Source organism: Dermacentor andersoni, chromosome 10 (assembly GCF_023375885.2).
Source record: "Dermacentor andersoni chromosome 10, qqDerAnde1_hic_scaffold, whole genome shotgun sequence".
NCBI classification, from domain to species: domain Eukaryota; kingdom Metazoa; phylum Arthropoda; class Arachnida; order Ixodida; family Ixodidae; genus Dermacentor; species Dermacentor andersoni.
Genome location: NC_092823.1, coordinates 27,272,644 through 27,293,778, shown reverse-complemented (window position 1 = coordinate 27,293,778; position 21,135 = coordinate 27,272,644). Strand labels below are relative to the sequence as shown.

At 43.4% G+C, this 21,135-nt stretch overlaps 1 protein-coding gene across 1 annotated transcript in view; it reads right to left on the bottom strand.

Moving 5' to 3' along the window:
• LOC126519122 (uncharacterized) overlaps window positions 1-21,135 on the bottom strand; it is a 148,578-nt gene that overhangs the window by 60,059 nt on the left and 67,384 nt on the right. Inside the window, exons 5-6 of the mRNA XM_055065161.1 lie at window positions 12,136-12,255; window positions 11,080-11,157 (exon numbers count right to left, since the gene is read on the bottom strand). Of these exons, the coding sequence (XP_054921136.1) occupies window positions 11,080-11,157; window positions 12,136-12,255 (198 nt within the window). The remainder of the gene's footprint in view (window positions 1-11,079; window positions 11,158-12,135; window positions 12,256-21,135) is intronic.

The following is a 21,135-nucleotide window of genomic DNA, read 5'->3' as shown; positions in this document are numbered from 1 at the left end:
TGATATAGTAGGCCTCAATAATCTCCCTCGTGGTCTGATTTTTATGCGCGGAAGGTATTGTAGTGTTTTTATAGATTGGAGTGCGCCCATGCTCAGAGCAACGCTGCGTGACATGTGTGTAGGCATTACTCGTGAGCGACCGCCTATGGTCAGACAATATAATATTCAGGACACAAACTGTTTGACCGATATAGACGTGACCGCACGAAAATGGAGGCTCGTAAAGAACTCACATTCTACAGTGCACAAACGGGGAAGTACGCTTAACATTACAAGCTTTCTCAGCATGAGTGGAGGCAGCCTGGGCCAATTTCCTATCAATCTTAACCCAAATTTTAATCATCGTGTTAGGGGCAGAAAAAAACAACCTTAACATCAAACCGAACGAGCTAAGATAAGAACGAGCTACGATTTTTGGATATGAGGCTCAAACTAACTAATACGCATGTGTGCTGGATGTATTGCCCAAGGTCAGAAAAGCCAATTTTAAATGTTCACTCCACACATTCCAAGGTGATAAAAAATGGCATTGTTTTTTCGGTTCTATTTTCAGCACATTCGAAATTGTGTTTTCACCAGACGCCTGAGAGTTTCTTAAAACAACTGGAGCGTTTGAGAGCGGCAGGTTTTCGAGAGAGTGCTATCTGCATGACCTTACAGAAGCTTGCTAACCGTGTAAAAGTAGGAGTAGCCACAAGAATGGACAATCCAGAGCCTGCCGACAAGAAGAAAGAAGTAGTTGTAATTCCATATGTGCATAAGCTATCACACAGCCTCAGGAATGTAGCAGGCAGGTTTGATGTAAAGGCTGTTTTTTCTTCCCCTAAAAAGATGATCAAAATTTCTGGTAAAATTGATAGGAAATTGGCTCAGGCTGCCACCACTCATGCTGGGAAAGGCAGTACTGCACTGTAGAATGGTAGTTGTTTACGAGCTTCCGTTTTCCTGCGGTCACGTCTATATCGGTCAAACAGGTCGTTGCCTGAAAATTAGATTGTATGAGCATAGGGGCTCGCTGATGGGCAATGCCTACTCACATGTCTCGCGGCATTGCTCTGAGCATGCGTGCATTCCAATCTATAAAAACACTACAATACTATCCGCGCATAAAAATCGGACCACGACGGAGGTTATTGGGGCCTGATATATCAGGAAAAAGGGTCGCATTGTGTAAGCATATCACCGCTAAATTTGCATGACAGTGAATTTGTATCTTTAAGCCGCCTCATAGTGTAGCAGTAAATTACAGGGCTTTGCGTTTTTTACCTGCGCACTGATAATGGCGCCATCGATAAGAGAGCACGTGGCTACGGGTTGTGTACATAAGTTCGTGTATGCCTTCGAATGAAGGTAGTTGTGAGTTCCCACTAAGCAGGGCCCATCTATCACTGCCTTAATATGGCCCTGCGCACCACATTGAACGTATGACAATGGAGCTGTAGGGACTACCGCTCCAAGCGAGGCCACCGGCAGTTACAGATCCAGCACACGCAGGACAAACATGACATTATCGGTATGCACGAGACAAACATTCCCGTCAAGCTACCTGGTTACACTCTGTGCAATCATCAATGCAAAGCGGGCAGGACACATCCCTCCACAGCCATCCTAGTACTCAGAAACCTCGCTGCCACGCAGCACGAAATTGAAGACACGGATGTTCATCACACTCTGCTTGAGGTGTCACCCAGCAAGTCCGGAAAATTCGCTATTTATGCTCAGCATAGTCCTCCACCGTAGTCCTCCACAAAGAAAGCAATAAAATCCCAATAAAGAAAGGCGTCAGGCAGGGAGATACGATCTCTCCAATGCTATTCACAGCGTGTTTACAGGAGGTATTCAGAGACCTGGATTGGGAAGAATTGGGGATAAAAGTTAATGGAGAATATCTTAATAACTTGCGATTCGCTGATGATATTGCCTTGCTTAGTAAATCAGGCGACCAATTGCAATGCATGCTCACTGACCTGGAGAGGCAAAGCAGAAGAGTGGGTCTAAAAATTGACCTGCAGAAAACTAAAGTAATGTTTAACAATCTCGGAAGAGAACAGCAATTTACAATAGGTAGCGAGGCACTGGAAGTGGTAAGGGAATACATTTACTTAGGACAGGTAGTGACGGCGGATCCGGATCATGAGACGGAAATAATCAGAAGAATAAGAATGGGCTGGGGTGCGTTTGGCAGGCATTCTCAGATCATGAACAGCAGGTTGCCATTATTCCTCAAGAGAAAAGTGTATAATAGGTGTGTCTTACCAGTACTCACCTACGGCGCAGAAAACTGGAGGCTTAAGAAAAGGGTTCTACTCAAATTGAGGACGACGCAACGAGCTATGGAACGAAGAATGATGGGTGTAACGTTAAGAGATAAGAAAAGAGCAGATTGGGTAAGGGAACAAACCGGAGTTAATAACATCTTAGTTGAAATCAAGAAAAAGAAATGGGCATGGGCAGGACATGTAATCAGGAGGGAAGATAACCGATGGTCATTAAGGGTTACGGACTGGATTCCAAGGGAAGGGAAGCGTAGCAGGGGACGGCAGAAAGTTAGGTGGGGGGATGAGATTAAGAAGCTTGCAGGTACAACATGGCCACAATTAGTACATGACCGGGGCTGTTGGAGAAGTATGGGAGAGGCCTTTGCCCTGCAGTGGGCGTCACCAGGCTGATGATGATGATGATGCTCAGCATATACAGCTCACCGAAACACTAGGGCCACCGACATGCAAAATATACTGCGCAAGGCGTCCCTACTGGCAAAATAGGCCTAACTACTCGTTTTGGGCGCTCTCGACGCAAGACACCCTTCCTGGTGCTACTTCAAGCCAAATCGCAAAGCCACCCGCATATAGAAAACCATACAGGGCTTTAGACCCACGTTGGTCAGCAACAGCATGTTTCGACACATGACGCCAGATCTGCATTAAGCAGAGTAATGCCGGGAGCCCAGTGACTCAATACCCGGCACACGGTGGGTAGTGGCCATCATATGCTGCCGCTCACTCTCAAGACGGCTGTGAGGAAGTCGCCGGCAACCGAGGCCCGCGTAACCAAGTAGGACAAATTTCCACAGCTGCGCGAGAACACAGCGCCTAGCTCCATCTCTGACCTATTTCAATAGACATAGTCGCTGAGCCGCGACGTGGCCGACACGACCCACAAGGTGGAAGCACCTGCAGAGCAATCCACAATCGACATCGCGACTTGCGATCCACACAATTGCACACGTCGTCAGCGCCGGCCCCCGATGTAATTACCGAGAAAGCAGTCCGAAACCTCGATCCCAAATAAGCAGGCGCCATCACCGAATGCGTATACCAATTCAGTCGTTCCCGCCGGCTGTCCCCAGAGTGGAAACATGTTAGGGTCGCGTTTGTTCCCAACCTGGCATGGAACTCAATCTCGAGAGTCTTCGCCCCATATCTTTTACTTCCTGCCTCGGCAAGCTCATGGAACGCGTGGTTGTGAGCCGTACGGAAAAGTGTGGAAGAACACGCTCTCATTCCGCAGGCTATGCTGGGGTTTCGCCACCACTTTTCCAACGAGGACGCCCTAGTGTATATGCACAAATACCTCCTGCACCCAGACAGCGTCACGAGTGCGAAGGCTCTCCTTAGTCTGAGCATTCACAAAACATTTGACAGCGTGCTTCACGCAGCCATACTTGAGAGCCTCGCCGACCTGCAGCACGGCACATGCACTTCCAATTGCATCAAATCCTTTCGCAGCTGCCGAACTGTCCAGCTCGCGGTCGAGGAACTGCGATCTCCACCAATCCAACTAGGTGACAGAGGCAATCCGCAAGGCGCAGTCCTCTCCCCTTTCATCTTCAATTTAACTTTGCGCACCGTACTCCCAAAGGTAGCCACAGTCCCTGACTCATGTCATACGCTCTATGCGGAAGGCATCACACTCTCTGGATGTGCGATGGGTCGGATGGAGCATTAAAGGAAACTCCAAACTTTGTGTTGGACTACTGCCAACACAAATCGGAACTCCTCGTACTTCGACCAACCGACAGAAGTAAGTACAAACCAACCCCAGCCACAATCACGGTCCATGCAAACAATCGACCCATCGCCCAAGCGCATTCCATAGGAGTCCTGGGCATTATACTACATAGCGACCACTGAAACGGCGTCACCATCGAAAAGTTGCAGATTACTGTCAGCCAGATCACATGCCTCCTACATCGGGTGACCGCTCTGAAGCGGGATATGGAGGAACGAGGCCTCGGCCATCTCATTCAGGCCTTCGTAATCAGCCGCCTCGCCTACGCACTCCCCTGCCTTGTTCTCCAAAATGCTGAATGTGCTAAACTCGACTGCCTTATTAGACAGGCCTACAAGGTGGCCCTGATTTTTTTTGCGGAACAGGTTAACCGATAGATTCCTATGTAAACTGGGGGTGCACTATACTATTGACGAGCTAATTCAAGTCCTCTGTGCTGCGGAGCTGCACCGCCTTCAAGGCACTCAGAATGGTCGATGGATCCTCGCCCGTATGGGCAGCGGGTCACCCCGATCGGCTAAGCGCCCACCACATTTCCTTCCAACATCCGACGAATCATTACCTCAATATGACAGCACAACTATGACGTCAAAAGCAAGTACGTGGCAACAAACGCGCTGGGTGAACACGTAGTGTGCACGGGCCATGAAATCAACTGGGATAGCGCGAAGATAATTGGAAAAGAAAAGAACAAGACGACAACCTCATATTCAGACGACCTGGCACACCCTCAATCGCAACTGAGGCAACCTGCCCCCGTTATACACCCGATGCTTAAGTCACACTGTGAAACGTATATAAACACGCCTTTTCATTCCCTTCATTGTGAACAAGGCTCCCGTAGTGGGACCGAACATCCTTTTTTTTCATTTTTGAACGATTGGTCGGCGCTCGATATTCCCCGCCATAAAACAGAACGAATGTACATAGGATATATCGTTAGGAGTGCATTTCTTCTCGGTTTCATTTGACGATTGCTCAGCATACGCAAAATGCCAATTGCACGGATACCTCTTACAGTCACATAGTCTATATCGGGACGCCAGTTAAGAGAGGCGTTATAAATCACTCTAAGGTATTAACAGATTCTTCCTGTGGTATGTCTTGAAGGTGGTAAGGCCATGAGATATCCACAGGGTTTTGTACGGAAAAAACGAGAAGGGCACATTTCCAGGCATTGAGTAAAAACTAATCTGACCCTCTCTCCAGGGCACAAGGTGAGCTTCTAGTCGTCAATACAGCGAGTGGCTGTCATTGGCAGATGCGAAAGACGCAATATCGTGCGCATAAACCTAGGTAGTTACTTCGTCAGGAGGACGCGTTGTGCTCATGAGGATATTAAAAAGCACAGGGGAAAAGACTGAGCCTTGGGGTACTTCGCGCGTTGGTTTATAGCTTGACGAAGAAAAGCCGCTTTTATTCCAATACAATTCTCTGTCACCTATAAAAACGTTAATACATGGGGCTATATACCCAGGAACACGACAGGATATTAATCGATTTATCAAAACAGTCTATTTCACGGTATCGTATGCTTTAAGGGTGTCGAGCGTCACTGAAGCAGCCTATTGCTTGTGTCGTCGAATGATTTGTATGCTTCTTTCTACTCAGACATGGGCATGCCAGAGGAAGCAGCCAGCCCTGAAACTAATGTGACAGGGACTAAGAATTGAATTATCATTTACAAGTTTCATTATATTGTTACGTAGGAAGACGCAGACGAAAAGCTGTATAGAAGTATATTTACAAGGAAATACGCCGCACTTTGTCGAGAGGCAACAGCCCGCGCTAGCCTCTAATCGTCGTCGTCGCCTTCACCCTGCTCGCCTCTTTGTCATCGCAAGTACTGTTCCGTAGCAATATAAAGGTTAAGAGGCTTCGCAGTTGATTTTATTACGTTTGACTTAAATGCAATTGGCCTAATCTTCTTCAAAATATACTTTCCACTTTGTTTCTTAAGCATCATAATTACTTTGGATAGCTTTCATTGCAACAGAATCCACGCATTTTTATTCAATAATTTACCAGGTCTAAAAGAACATTAGACGATGTGAGGAAGGTAGGGTGCTGGCGGCGTTGTGCTCCAGCAGCAACTACGCATTTCGTGACCATGCGCAAGATGAACTGATGACTGCGGCTCAATATTGCGCGCCATATGTTGACGCAGCGCGGGAGAGTGGCAACAAGTGTGTATGTACTTTGTAGGGCAGCGCGCGCTTACGCGCGCCATATCTTAACAACAGTGTGCAGACAGGCGATACCTTTGAGCGCGCTCTGTGCTCGCCCCTCTCGCGTTGCAGCAGTAGACCGCACCACGAAGGTCACTTCGCTCGCTGCAGCTGCCGCGCTTGCTCACACCATCTTTTTGACAGCGAGTGTCTGCGCTCATCGAGTGTGATGTGTTAATCTTTTCTCGTGCGCGCTGGCACGAGGAAAGATTAACACATCACACTCGATGAGCGCAGACACTCGCTGTTAAAATGCTCTTGTGAGCAAGCACGGCAGCCCAGTTTTGCACAGATCTCCAGGCTTTCGTCAACTGATCCGGGAATCAAGATTCTTGATGAAGCTGGTCTACTCCCTATAGAGGCACCGCTCGACAGACACACCGTGTCTAAATTATCTCGGGAAGATATAAAGGTTGAGCTCGTACCGAGGAACATCCACCCAATATATAACGAAGGTCGCAGAAGAGCGCGGGCTAGAACCATCCTTCGACGAATAGATTCTTACGGGGCAGATGCATTCTTCGTCGACGACGCCAAATATGGCAGCGAAGGCAGGTTTGCGATCTCCATCGTTGACGCGCGTGGAACATTTAGCGCCGTGTTAATCTGCACTTAAAACACGAATGAGAGGATGAAAACCGCGATAGCCTTCGCTCTTCAAACCGCAAAGGCCCGACGACCATTTTCTGCGACTCGTGCACGGCGGTCAGCGCTTTCTCGTCCGCTCTAGTTTCTAAACATGCAGCCGGCATAGTCAACAGATCATATCGTGTTGGTACGGGAGAAGAAACTAGAGGTCATACCATAGCGTGGTTCTCGGCCCACGTGAACGATCAAACCAACCAAGCGGGTTGCAACCATAACGAGCAGGCCAACTGCCTGGCGCGTGAATTCACGAATCGCACCCGAGCTAACGGTCCGGCTCTCCCATAGGATTGCACCTTCGAAGGTCATCTTACCACCTATCACGAAATTACGTCGCATTACAGACACAGCAGGAGGAAATTCCGTCCCCCCAACGCGAAACCTAACAGGGCTCAGGCTGTTACTTTCAGGCTCCTATAGACCAGGCCCTACCTCATCCCCATTGTGCTTAGTTGGATAGACCCGAACTTCCCGCAGACATGCTCCAAATGCGGTCACGCATGCTACTCCTTCGACCACATGCTTTGGCTGTGCCCGTACAACGCGCACTCCAACCTTCAGTACACGTCCAAGTGGGATGCCTTGCTGACGAGCTCGGATTTCACGACCAACTACCGGCCATCCAGAGGGCCCGCGACGTCGCGGAGAGTCACCACCTCCTTGTCCCGTCGTGTGCCGAGCCACCAACTTGATTGGGGAGCCTTCGGTTCACCCCAATCAAGTTCCTGAGGATACTCTAATAAAGTTCTTGTCACTGTCACTGCGCGTTGGCACCATACACTGGTTAAATCAGTAAGTAATATATCTAAGTTGATACGACCCTTGAAACTATTATCCTTACTTTTTACAGTTGTGCACTAATTTGTTACCGCCGTCGTTGATTCGCATTTCGGACGAAAGGGATGACGTTTTTTTTTCATACTCTGGTTGCAAATGATCTGTGCCAACCATTCGGATAGGCTTGATACAAATTTATTCATAGCTTTAGCCATTGCTTTTGTCACAGCAGAGTCAATTGCTTCCGAAAGATTAATACGCATGCAACGAGTATCGCGCGCTGTAATACCACATTATCCAAAGGCCCTGTATTCCACGACTTCAATTGAATCTGTTCGGGAGCTGCGACAGCGGTGCAATACTTCAAAAATTAGTATTTCTTCAGCCCGAGCTGATTAGTTCGCATAGTGTGTTTGGTATGTTCCCCTACAGAGGCAGGACATTTGAGATTCTGCGGAAAATTCGTATGAGGGGCGACCACGTCCACAAGTGCGTCAACGCAAGCTAGCCTTACATCCTCCTGCACTGTGCCTGAATCTCCAACGATTCTGACATTGGATAGGACGTGTGACGCGAGTGTCCTACACGGAAGACAAGAGGTCGCACCTTTATTTTTTACAGACACGATGTGCCCACAAACACGGCAATAACTGATTCAGTCGGAATCCTCTCGTTATGTACAAGACGATTGCAACGGTAAATAGCAATGACGCCTGCTACGGGAGCTTTTCTATGCTTTCAGCTGGTTCTAAGCGGGAGATTACGCCCCGTATGAGACCCTTGGTGCACGCATGGCGACACTGGATAAAAGCACTCGCCGGAGTGGAATGGAATGATGTGCATTCAGTAGGTCTTCAACACAGGTCTGATTTGATGACCTACACATTGTACCTCTTCGTCCGAAAGCGGAAACGCCAGTGATGGTGGGAAAGTGGTTGGACATAGTCTTAAGTTGCTTGTGAACAGCTTGCGGGTTCGTGAGCCTAATATGATGGAACCTCACATTGTATGCATGTTGCACTCATGCCTACGCACGAGTGCAACAGAAATGGTGCTGACACCACTACGAAAAAATAAGTCTGAATGTAATTCATTAGTGGCGGAGAGGCTGACCAGAGGGTTTACGCTATCCAGGCGAATTGGTCGACATCAGCGCAAGTTGGCTCATAGGAGAAATGTTCCTCTCGTTGCGTCTCGTAGTTCTCGAGATACACGACGCGTGTCACCATTGTGCAAAGTCAACAACACCACCATCTACAAGAACAGGCTGGAGAAGATGCAAAATACCAGTTGGTTCAGTGTGTTCCCTGCTGCTATGACACAACTGCCGTGCAACCATCTGAAACGCTGCCACTTGGTTCGCAGCGGCGAATATGAGCACTGATATTTTTTTACGATGTTGTCGTACCGAAATCACAAGGCACGTGCCACTTTGCATTCCGCCACACATGCAAGAATTAAACAGACGAGCAACAGGTAACTCTACCACTGACTTTGACGAAGTACTTTTCTCCGCATGCACCTATTCTCGCCATTATTCTACTAAAACCACCAAGCATTACTTTTGATCTCGTGACATCACTCCTTGAGCGTTTTGCAGCGTGCGCTAGCATAAAGTGCTCTATCGATTAAGCAATAGCTTGTGAATGCTGTACTCCATAAACAACAACATCCCATGAGTTCACAAATTGCATAGGATTACAAGACATTGTACTCATTACATTTATTTTCTAAGTATTTACCCGTTCGAGAAAACTACGCTTCACACGAATTACAACATGCGCATTGGATCTGCATAATTTGTTGGTACTGAGTTAGGCACTCCGCACAGTTTGTCTTTGAATATTTTGCAGGTTACCGCTCATTCACAATTTTCACAAAATATTTGAAACCCTAAAGTGATGTTTTATTTCTCGCAGTTGGTAAAGTAATTATGCTCTTCAGCGGAACACATTTCATCCAGATCCGTTCACCGATCGTCTAATCAAAATATTTTTGCATGTGACATGCTTGGAAGAGAGAAATATGAGTTGATCGAGAGCTAGTGGCTTCCCCTTAAGGAAAAGGAGTGAAGTCTGGCACGTTATGTAGAGCTAAGAGGATTTAATGGGTAGTTTTATGTAATCACCTACTTGATTAAAGATCAGGTGCCAAGGAAAGCGGAACACTGTTAAGCGTACCATGCAACCAAGTGGCTTGATGAAATTAGGAAATTTACAGGTATAGGATAATTCCAGAAACACAATTACGCATTAATGATGGATTATTGCAAAAAAGTATATTTTAGTAAGTGGTGCTAAACAGGCGCCTCATTATTACGTAAAAAGCTGGCGTGTGCACTTTTAACTCACTGGCATCATGAAACAAACAGAGCATGATGCTGCAGGTAGGCGTGCATGAAACGAAGAACGTTGTAGCCTTTGCCATTCTAGCAGTTACGCGGTCTTGTTAACTTGTGGCATTCCATTCTATTCGCCTTTCCCGCTTTCAACAGGCTGCTTGCTTCGTGGATGATGGCGGAGCGCCAAGATAGGCTTTCCTAGTAATATAGGAGAGCGAAATAGCTTCTGGCATTATTTTTAATATGCACTGATTGGGAATGACGAAATCAAATGGCCCGTCACTTGTCATCTTCATTTCAGCTGTATGTAAGATCTCTTGAATTGTAAACAGGTCGTACCATATTTAGGTGCCTTGAGCTGCATTAAAACTACAAATGACAAGAACTTTTCTGCGTGTAATGAGATCTAATGACTAGAAGTTTCCATTCTTGCTTTGCAATCCCAGGTGAATGTTTCGAGAAACAGCTGTGTACATCACGGGGAACAAGTTTGGCGGGAGACGCTTTAGCACCCACTTATTACGCTAACCAGTTAAATTAATATTGAGAAATGCACATTTTCTTTACTTTATGGCGTATGCTTGGGGGGGGGGGGGCAATAAAGCAAATTAGTAATAAAATATACAATGCGAGCTGGGGGGACAACTTTCACTGTTTTCTACAATGCAGGACAAAATAAGTAGAACCGACAAAAGTACGATGGGAAGCTTATTCTTTCTATTCTCTGTAGCAGCACTTCTCAAGTTAAAGCTTGCGATCTAAAACATTATGAAACATGAGCACTGTGTTTGCACAATATAACTAAGAAAGTGGTTGGTGTATCGGAAGGCGCCGGAATTGGTGTCTACAAAGCGGTACGATTTCGTCCTTTATCAAAACATGCTAATGTGTATGTGTTTGCATTTAGCTTTGCTTTGATGTTATCTGAATTACTGTCCTTCCTCAGGGCAAGTTTCCTGAACCATTGTTATAAAGCTGTTTAAAGGAATTATCTAGCTATCGGGCCTTGTCCTATACTTACATATTGCAATTCGAAGTATTGCAATGAGTGTGTATGTGAGACTTAATGGTACTTACTTCGGACATAGTCCGAAGGCCGCACTGTCAAAGGTCGTGCAGTCGTTGTAGATGTAGACATCGCTGTAGGCGGCGCCACTGTAGTAGGAAGGATGATATCGTTAGTTGCCTTCTCACCTTCGTTTATATAAAAACGTTTAATGAATTACAACTGCAACAATGCTTGCTTTGCTTCGTAGTGGGTCAGTATACGACAGGGTCAAAACTGAATTGTTATGTAGAACTACATATATGCTCTGCGCATCAGAAATATTTGCATTGAGTTTCTGTTATTTCACAATCATTGAGTATTGTTATTAGATAAGATAATATACTAATCATACGCTTTCGCAATTTGAGTTTTGTAAATTATGTTTTGATATAATACTGATACGATGCTATCACTCTCGTGAGTTGGAAGTATCCCAGGGGTTTCTAACATAAGGACGCTCAGCAGGTGTCTCGGTTAAGACAGCGGCAACACTTTAACAAACTTTTACTTTGTCATTCAGGTGCACACAAAAAAACAAAACCTGCGACAGGACTTCATTTCATCACTTCTCTTGCATGCCTGATAGGGAGCATGGTAACGATCCGATGTTTTCCCCCCTGTGCGGCACGAACTCACTTAGGCCTAACCTAAAATTGATGTTTGATGTTGAAATAAAATTAGCAGTCCAACAAAACATGTCCCGTGTAGGAATCTGCTTGTCGCTAGGAACCTGCTGTCAAGCTTCTTTATATAATCATGTCGTTTCTTTATAGTACGAGCCACTCGAGCATATCATTTAACTTGCTTTCAAGCGGGTTCTTCTTAGCTTAGAGAGGCGTATTTCCTATTTCGCTACCCAAATCATTGTCCATGTAGTAACGCACTGGCCTGACATTTTAGAATTATGACTTTAAGATATATTGAAGCCCAAGCGAACTGCAATCGCAAAATATGGCTTCAGAAGGCGGTGTCCTATCCACTCACAATATTTTAAGTACGCTGCTAAGCAATATATTTTACTCTCATATTTAATTATGTGATGGTACGTATATTGGACAGATTAGGTGATAAAAGCAGTAACTCACCTGACCGGAGTTTGAGGTAACAGTAGCAGCGATATGGGGCGTTTCTACCGCATATAGAGAACTCTCCACCGCTTAGAAGGCAAATAACAGCACAGTCAAAAATCTTCGGGCATCCGTTACCTTTTCGAGTCAAGCACAACGACGGTGAACATGAATGCATATTGTGGCTTTTTTAGGCCTAGGCTTTCCAATTACTGAAGAAAAATTTGTAAACACAAAGAGAAAAAGAGTGCCACAAACGCCGCACAAAGTGATAATGGTAACACCGATAATAAGTAACACCAATAATAATGCAAGTAACACCAATAATTATGCAAAGCATTATTTAGGAAGCTCACGGCAAGGTCATATTCAGTTTTCGGTCCACCATAAAAAATATGTTTCGGACGTACCACTCTGGGGAAATGGTGCTGCACTCTGAACTAGGATATAGCAATAGGTAATAGCGAAATTTTAAGTAAAACCTAATACTGATACTGATAATCTGATACTGTTCTAATGTATGTCAAGTTTTATTCCTTCAGTGTATATTAAGTTAATCTTATTTAGTTCTCGCTTTCATTCTTTCTGATCATTGCATAAGTTGCATTGCATTTGTATTCGTTTTTCATGTTTATGTATATGCACATAAATATTCATGTGTTCTGCCCCTCCTGCTTGGACCTCCATTTGGGTCTACCTTATTGAACAAATAAAACGAAAACAATAAATTATCACGAATTTGAGAATAGCCAAACTATTGTATATGTAGTTGAGGTAGAGTTAAGGTGAGTATCCTGTAATACAATTATTCAGGGGTCCTGGAACTTTTCTTCCTTTTTTTCTTTATTTCTTTATTACACACACATACATTCCATTATACAATATACGCACAATCTGTGTTGTCCCATAGCAAAAGGCTAGTACGGGGCCTATTTCAAAATGTACTTATACGAAACTGTTATAAAATAATGCTAGTAAAGAGTTGCAAATATATTAACAAAAAAATACGAAAATTCTACGTTTTGCAATAAATACGGGAATAACCAGTAGTGGTAGTCCACGGATTTGCAAAATCATAACGCATTGTATAGGTACTATTATTAGTCCTTTCGAAAGTTTAGCAAGGAGAGCCGGGAAATTAAAACACTTCGAAATAAACACAAGAAAAACCTTACGAAATATTAGTGGTAGATGGTTTAACAAAAAGAGAACAGAAAAATAAATTTAAGAAGCAGAGATAACTTCGAAACATTACATTTTCATTGCTCTCAATAAGTTCTGCGAGTTCTTTATGTAATGTGGATTACCATTCCATGCCTTTATTCCAGCATAATGTGAGCAGTCGTTTACCGTAGGCGTTTCATATTGACGGGATATTTAAGTTACCAAAAGTTTGGTTCCTAGTGTGGCGTTTTGGGTGCAGAGTGACTAAATGCGGAATGGCTCATTGTATCTTATCACTTAGTTAATACATGTGGCTAATCCTAATTCTCGTAGCAAATCAAAAGGCAAAATTTTTAGCATAGACAACAGGGGTTCGCTTGGTTCACAGTATCGCGAGAAAGTTATCGTACGTATAGCTCGTTTTTGCAACCGTCGTACTGGTTCGAGGTAGGATTTACATGCCGAACCCCGGATTCTTCACCGTACAAAAGGTCGCAGTTCACTAGAATAAATTATAAAATACGGAGTATTGAAACGTCAAAGTATTCACGAGCTGGCACGATCGCATACCAACTTGAAACTAATTTAGAGCGTCTAGGAGAACCTGCCAATTCAAGCAGCTGTCTAGAAGGCCACCAAAGCAGGAGAACGAGTCAGTACGATCGAGGGGGCAATTATTAATGCGTAGTGGTATATCATTCGGTAGAGGAGTATTATTTCAGGAATGAAATACCATGCATATAGTTTTACTGGGATTATAGGTAAGCTTGTTACCAGTAAACCAATCAGCTATTTTGGCTAGTTCAGTACTCCTTCTTTCTTCTGTATCTGAAACATTTGCACCAGTAATAATAAGGGCGGTGTTGTGAGCATATATGAGCAGTTCGGCAGTGGTTAGTACTGGTGGTAAGCCATTTATGCATAGCAAGTAAGACAACGGACCTAATACCGAACCTTGTGGCACACCTGTTTGCATACACTGAAGGGGAAAAGTGATGCTGTTAATTATTACAATTCGTTGACGACCTTTAAGGTAACTCTAAGACATGCTATATAGTGTTCCGGATGCCATATTTACGTAATTTGTAATGTAACATATTGTGCTCTATGTTATCGTATGCTTTTTTGAAGCCAAGAAAAGCTGCGACAGCAAATTTGTTATTTTGAAGGATGGTATTTAAGGTTTCACTCATTGTGGGGACTGCTGCATTTGTAGAACGTACTGGTCGGAATCCGTGTATACTGGTTCGAGGTAGGAGTTATATGTCGAACTCCAAGATTCTACACCGTACAAAAGGTCGGAGTTCACTAGAATAAACTATAAAATAAGGAGTATTGAAATGTCATAGTATTCACTAGCTGGCACGAGGGCACAACTTGAAACACGAGATATTTGTCCAAGAATAAATGCATGAGTTTTGCCATTGTATTTTCGTAAATATTGTTAAGAACACTCAGTACGGAAATGGGGTGGTAGTAATAAGGGTCGGAACTGTCGCCCTCTTTATAAACTGGGGTAACTTCGGCCATTTTAAATGTCAATGGATATTTTCCAGCATATAGTGAGTGGTTAAATAGGTCGCATAATATGTGTCCGAATATATCAATAGTATCTTTTATAACGCGCGCTGAAATCTCACGCGGGCCCGGCGCTTTAGTAGTTACCAGCTTACTCACAATAGACAGAATTTCATAAAGCTCTATATTATTTATAATCAAACTACTGGTCATGGAAATAGGTTCAAAAGAAGCTTTGCTAAGACGAGGCAGTGTTTTAGCCAGTGAGGGACCAATATTTGTAAAGTAAGTGTTAAAGTCATTGACAGTATTCTCAGTAAAATTATCAGGTACAATTTTTTCATTGCGAGTACGTCCAGTTGTTTAGCTCATTATTTGCCAAGTTTTCCGAGAATTTCCAGCAGCTTGTTCAATAACGTATTTCTTTACATTTAAACGACATTGCAACAGGTTTATTACGGGCAGCCTTGTACACAATTAGAAGATGGGCATTATGCTTATCATGTTTCAATTTATGATAGCAATAGTTCTTTGCCTTAAGCGCATGTGAGAAATGCATGGTCATCCAGGGGCAAACTGCTGTCTGATATGTTTGCCTATTGATGATATAATTTTGGAGTTTTTACTAGAGTCTGTAATAAAATACATAAATGAATAAATTCTTAGTCTACATCATTATGATAAACCTCGTGTCAACTTATCGAAAGTAAAGCGTTGCAAACCATTGAATAATCAATTCTGTAAGTTGCTGTGTGGCCAGCATGGCGTACCATAGGCGCTTGCTCTAACGTGACGAAGGTTAGTATGTGATCGGTGAAAGCCTCGTAAAAAACGCCTGCTGTTAAGTTCCGTATGATTATTATTGAGCACATGATCTAAAATGGTCTCTGATGTGCCAGTCACCCACGTAGGCACAGTGATTAAATTGCGGAAATTATATGATTTTATTAGTCAAGTATATTCTTTCTGGCTAGCGCTTAAGACATCAATATCTATATCGCCAAGAATTACAAACTCAGCACGGCCAGTCCTTGTCAGGGCTGAAGAAATTTCTTCAAGTTTGTCAAAAAAAAAAAGAACTAGTGGCTGTGCTTGGTGACCGATCAATCACACAGGCAAAAACAGAGGATTCCATCTGTAGAAATAGTGCTTCAATATACGTTATGCTGCATGTGAATTACGATAGCATAGATAAAGGGTGTTCGTTTTTGACGAAAAGGGCAACGGCTCCACCGCACGGAATTACATGCACGTGCCTGAGATATCACTTTATAGCCAGGTATAGTAACTGTTTCTTCCTTTGTCAGCCACGCATTTCAGTGGCTGCAATATCGTCATAATGTTTATCATGCTGCGAAATAAACGAAAGAAGAAGGTTAAGCTTTTTTTTATGATATGGCGGGTGTTGCAGTGGATAAACGTTAAATTTCTTTTCGCTTTAGGCTTGCAAACTTCAGCCATTGCAAGCTTAGTTTATTTTGTAAAGGCCCTCGACAGATGGCACGTGCAGTACTCGAGAGTTTTCACATTGACACATTAATATATATCCGTCAACCACCTATGCAAACTTCCAGCTCTCACGGCTTGGCTGTATGGCTTTAACCAGCAACACTTTGTTCTCTGCACACAAATGTTCGTTCACATATATCGGGGTTTTATTTTGAAAATCAAGCATTCAACTATTGAGTATATGCGTTCTGGCTGCTCTTAAGAAGTTATCTCTGGAGGTCCACGATACAAATCTTACGACAAACATTAGGGGGCGCGCTGCTTGACGTGGGAACACGATGTGCAGCGTGTTCGAGCGTGTTCGAGTTGTGGGAGAGCAGAAACCAATAACTCGGACAACGAAGGCCACGTCATCCGCAATAAAGTTCAATCTCCGTCACGTTAAGATGGAAGGCCACATGGAAAACACTTTTTCGCACAAGACTAATTTTTGTTTGTACATTTACGTATGTCCAAACATTAAGAAACATGTTGCAAACAAAATTATCTTCCTATCATCGTTAGTTGGGAGTTACAGCGAGGTTTCCTACCCATACCCTCGTATTGCTCAACCGATACCACACTGCATTGGTTCCGAAAAGCAGTGCTATTTCTTTTATAGGAATATTATTGAAAATGCTTCTTTTATTTTATGTTGTCTGTCACATACACAGGTGCCTTTACTAAGTTCTGCACTTGTCTGTCTTTCTTCAAAAGTCTAGGAACTGCCACAATGGCTATATGACCTCAGTGTGTTGTTTTTGACTGCTTTCGCAGGGTTTGAAGCATTTTTGACAGCGAAGCTGTATGTGGCTAGTGTAGCGTGTATTTTTCGTGTGCATTCAGATAACTACCATCATCAGTGGTTCATACCCCCATAAGCACTTATACCTCCTCAAGGAAGAAAAATATTGCAATGGTCCATGGCCACATAAGAAAGAGGCTACAATCAATTAGCAAAGTGAAACGAATGGTGTTTACATTTATTCGAATCACACAAAAAGCATAGAGAACAGCATATCGAAGACTGTCGTTATCAATAGATCATAGCCGGGAAGCAATGGCTCATACCTCCAAAGGAAGCAAACAATGCAATGGCTCGTAGCACCGTGAGCTTCGTGGCTATTCACTTTGCGGGGTCTAGTTGCGGTGACACTACCCGTGTGGCCGTTCTCGGTTACTTCAGTCTGGATGTGTCGGGACCGAAAACGGAGTAGTATATGCTTTTTGTGTAGCAGACATATCGCTTGCGATGCCACAGCGATCCGGCCCAACCGACAACTGAGCGGCGTACGTGCATCAATTTCACCCTATCAAATAATGTGTTTGCATTGGCTAGTATGCAGATCAGTCGATAACAGGCTCAATAACCATGATGTACAGATGTAACTGTTACCAAGGTTCAGTGTTAGGTTGACACCGAACCAATTAGCGTATATCATAGTAATCACATAGCAATCGTCACTGTAATTACGAAATGACATCATCATCAGCCTGACTACACCCCCTGCAGAGCAAAAGCCTCTCGCATACTTCTCCAACTACCGCAGTCACGTGCTAATTGTGCCCATGTTGTCCCTGGAAACTTCTTAATCTCATCCGTCCACCTAACTTTCCGGCACCGCCTGCTACCCTTCCCTTCTCTTGGAATCCAGTCCGTAACCTTTAATGTCCAATGGTTACTTCCCTCCCCATGCCCATTTATTTTTCTTGATTTCAACTAAGATGTCATTAACTCGCGTTTGTTCCCTCACCCAATCTGCTCTCTTCTTATCCCTCCTTAACGTTACACCCATCATTCTTCTTTCGAGAGCTCGTTGCATCGTCTTCAATTTAAGTAGAAACCTTTTTGTAAGCCTGCAGGTTTCTGCCCCGTAGGTGAGAACTGGTAAAACACAGCTGTTATACACTTTTCTCTTGAGGAATAATGACAACCTGCTGTTAATGATCTGAGAATGCCTGCCAAAAGCACCCCAGACCATTCTTATTCTTCTGATTATTTCAGTCTTATGATCCGGATCCGAGGTCACTACCTACCATAAATATATGTATTCCCTTACCACTTCCAGTTCCTTACTAGCTATCGTAAACTGCTGTTCTCTTCCGAGACTGTTAAACATTACTTTAGTTTTCTGTAGATTAATTTTTAGACCCACCCTTCTGCTTTGTCTGTCCAGGTCAGTGAGCATGCATTGTAATTGGTCCCTGGAGTTACTGAGCAAGGCAATATCATAAGCGAATCGCAAGTTACTAAGGTATTCTCCATTAATTCTAATCCCCAATTCTTCCCAATCCAGGTCTCTGAATACCTCCTGTAATGACGCGGTGAATAGCATTGGAGAGATGCTAACACCCTGCCTGACGCCCTTCTTTATTGGGATTTTGTTGCTTTCTTTCTGGGGACTGAGGTGGCTGTGGAGCCGCTATATTTGAGTATTTTTACATACGTCTCGTCTACACCCTGATTCCGTAGTGCCTGTATGACTGCTGAGGTCTCGACTGATTCAAATGCTTTCTCGCAATCAATGAAAGCTATATAAAAGGGTTGGTTATATTCCGCACATCTCTCTATCACCTGATTGATAATATGAATTTGGTTTGTTGTTGAGCAGCCTTTACGAAATCCTGCCTCGTCCTTTCGTTGACAGAAGTCTAAGGTGTTCCTGATTGTATTTGCGATTACCTTAAGTAAATACTTTGTAGGCAGCGCACAGTAAGCTGATCGGTCTATAATTTTTGAAGGTTTTGGCGTCCCCTTTCTTATGGTTTAAGATTATGTTTGCGTTCTTCCAAGATTACGGTACGCTTGAAGTCATGAGGAATTGTGAATATAGGGTGCCCAATTTTTCTGTAACAATGTGCCCACTATCTTTCAACAAATCTCTACTGTTACCTGATCCTCCCCAGCTAACTTCTCCCTTTGAAAAGCTCCCAAGGTTTTCTGTATTTCTTCCGGCGTTACTTGCGGTATGTCAAATTCCTCTAGACTATTCCCTCTTCCATTATCGTCGTGGGTGCCACTGGTACTGTATAAATCTCTATAAAACTTATCAGCCACTTGAACTTTGTTATCGATATTAGTAATGATATTGCCGGCTTTGTCTCTTAACGCATACATCTGATTCTTGCCTATTTCTAGTTTATTCTTGACCGCTTTTAGACTTCCTCCGTTCCTGAGAGCATGCCCAATTCTATCCAAACTATACTTCCTTATGTCAACTTTCTTACACTTGTTGATTAACCTGGAAAGTTCTGCCAGTTCTATTCTAGCTGTAGGTTTAGAGGCTTTAATATATTGGCGTTTCTTAATAAGATATTTCGTCTCCTGCGATAGCTTACCGCTATCCTGCTCAACGTTATGTTACGCCAACCGCGATAACATTTTTCTGAAGGGATGTTTTGAAATTAAGTTTTGTACTCATTCCTCGCATAGACATGTTTGCAACGGATAGAATGAAAGCAATTCATGCAATATTTAGATTTAGAGGTCATTTTGCAATAAATTTGCCTTAAATGGGCAATTTCATTTAGTTTGTTTAGTTTTTCAAACATTACTTCCTTAACATTTGTCATATTAAATTTGTCCTAGTTCATTGCATAGGTCCCGTTCTTAGCTACATAAATGCCGAATCTTTAATCCAGCAATTGAATAATTACTCATCGGTGCGGGTCCCACTATCACTTTAACACATTTTATGACAGAAAAAGCTACCAAATACAAAATAAAAATTTTTCCACGTTAAATGGTTGCGTAACTTATATAAGACATGCTTATTCATGCACAAATGTTATTTCGATCCTGGCACCTCATTGAAGGAATTTGTGTGTGTGTGTGTTTATTTGTGTGTGTGTGTGTGTGTGCGTGTGTGTGTGTGTTTGTTTGTGTGTGTGTGTGTGTGTGAGTGTGTGTGTGTGTGTGCGTGCGAGCGTGTCTTCCCAACTTAAGAGTGAGCTTTAGCACGGGGTCTCCAATCTAAATACATGGAAAAGCAGAAATCGTATTTCTCGGCAACCACTGCACCAAACTTGATGAGATCTGTCACATTCAAAAGAAAACTATCAGATTTAGTTAGTGTTATAGAGAATTTTCGATTTCGGCCCGTCAACTTGTTAATAAGTATTCTTCAAAATACCTACATCTAAACGAAACTGACAAGTTTATATCTCTCTAACTCCGCAATGAAAAGCGATATTCTGTAAAATGAGCCTAATAGTAAATCTAAAGCGGGAAAATTGATGCATTAAACATGGCTCTCAAACAGACCATTAATGCATTAGTTGGACTTATACAAAACCATTTTAAACAAATGTAGAGAATTCATGAAAGGCTTAAATTTATATATAAATTTTCTCCACATTGGATGCCCTCATGGACGCAGCTTTCTGAACTGCAGCACTTGTTATTTTCCACCGACAAATATTTGTAAACGTCTTGCTTCTATTGTTTTAGGCTTACCAATTTTTAAAAAACAACTTTCAGAAGTTCAGCAGCTCATTCAACACTCCACATCCAACAGTCACTATAATTCAACTTTTTCTCGCAAATGCGACAGGTTTCATTAAAATTGACGCAATGATTTTCTCAGAAAATCGTTTCTGCGCTTTACAGATAATTGAATAGACGGCATTGGTGTTGGGCACGAGCTAAATCTTCCTACTAAGGGGTAGAGGTGCAGCTACCGCACAGCTCGAGAGAGCGTTGCGCGAACCCACGCAATCATTGGTGCAGTGATTGGACATAGGAAGGAGGAGGGCAGAAAAGGTTTACATCCACCTGGGCGCCGCTCGGCGTTATCGCTAAAGTGAGACAAAAAAATTCACTACGATACTGGTTACTATTGTTAAGTA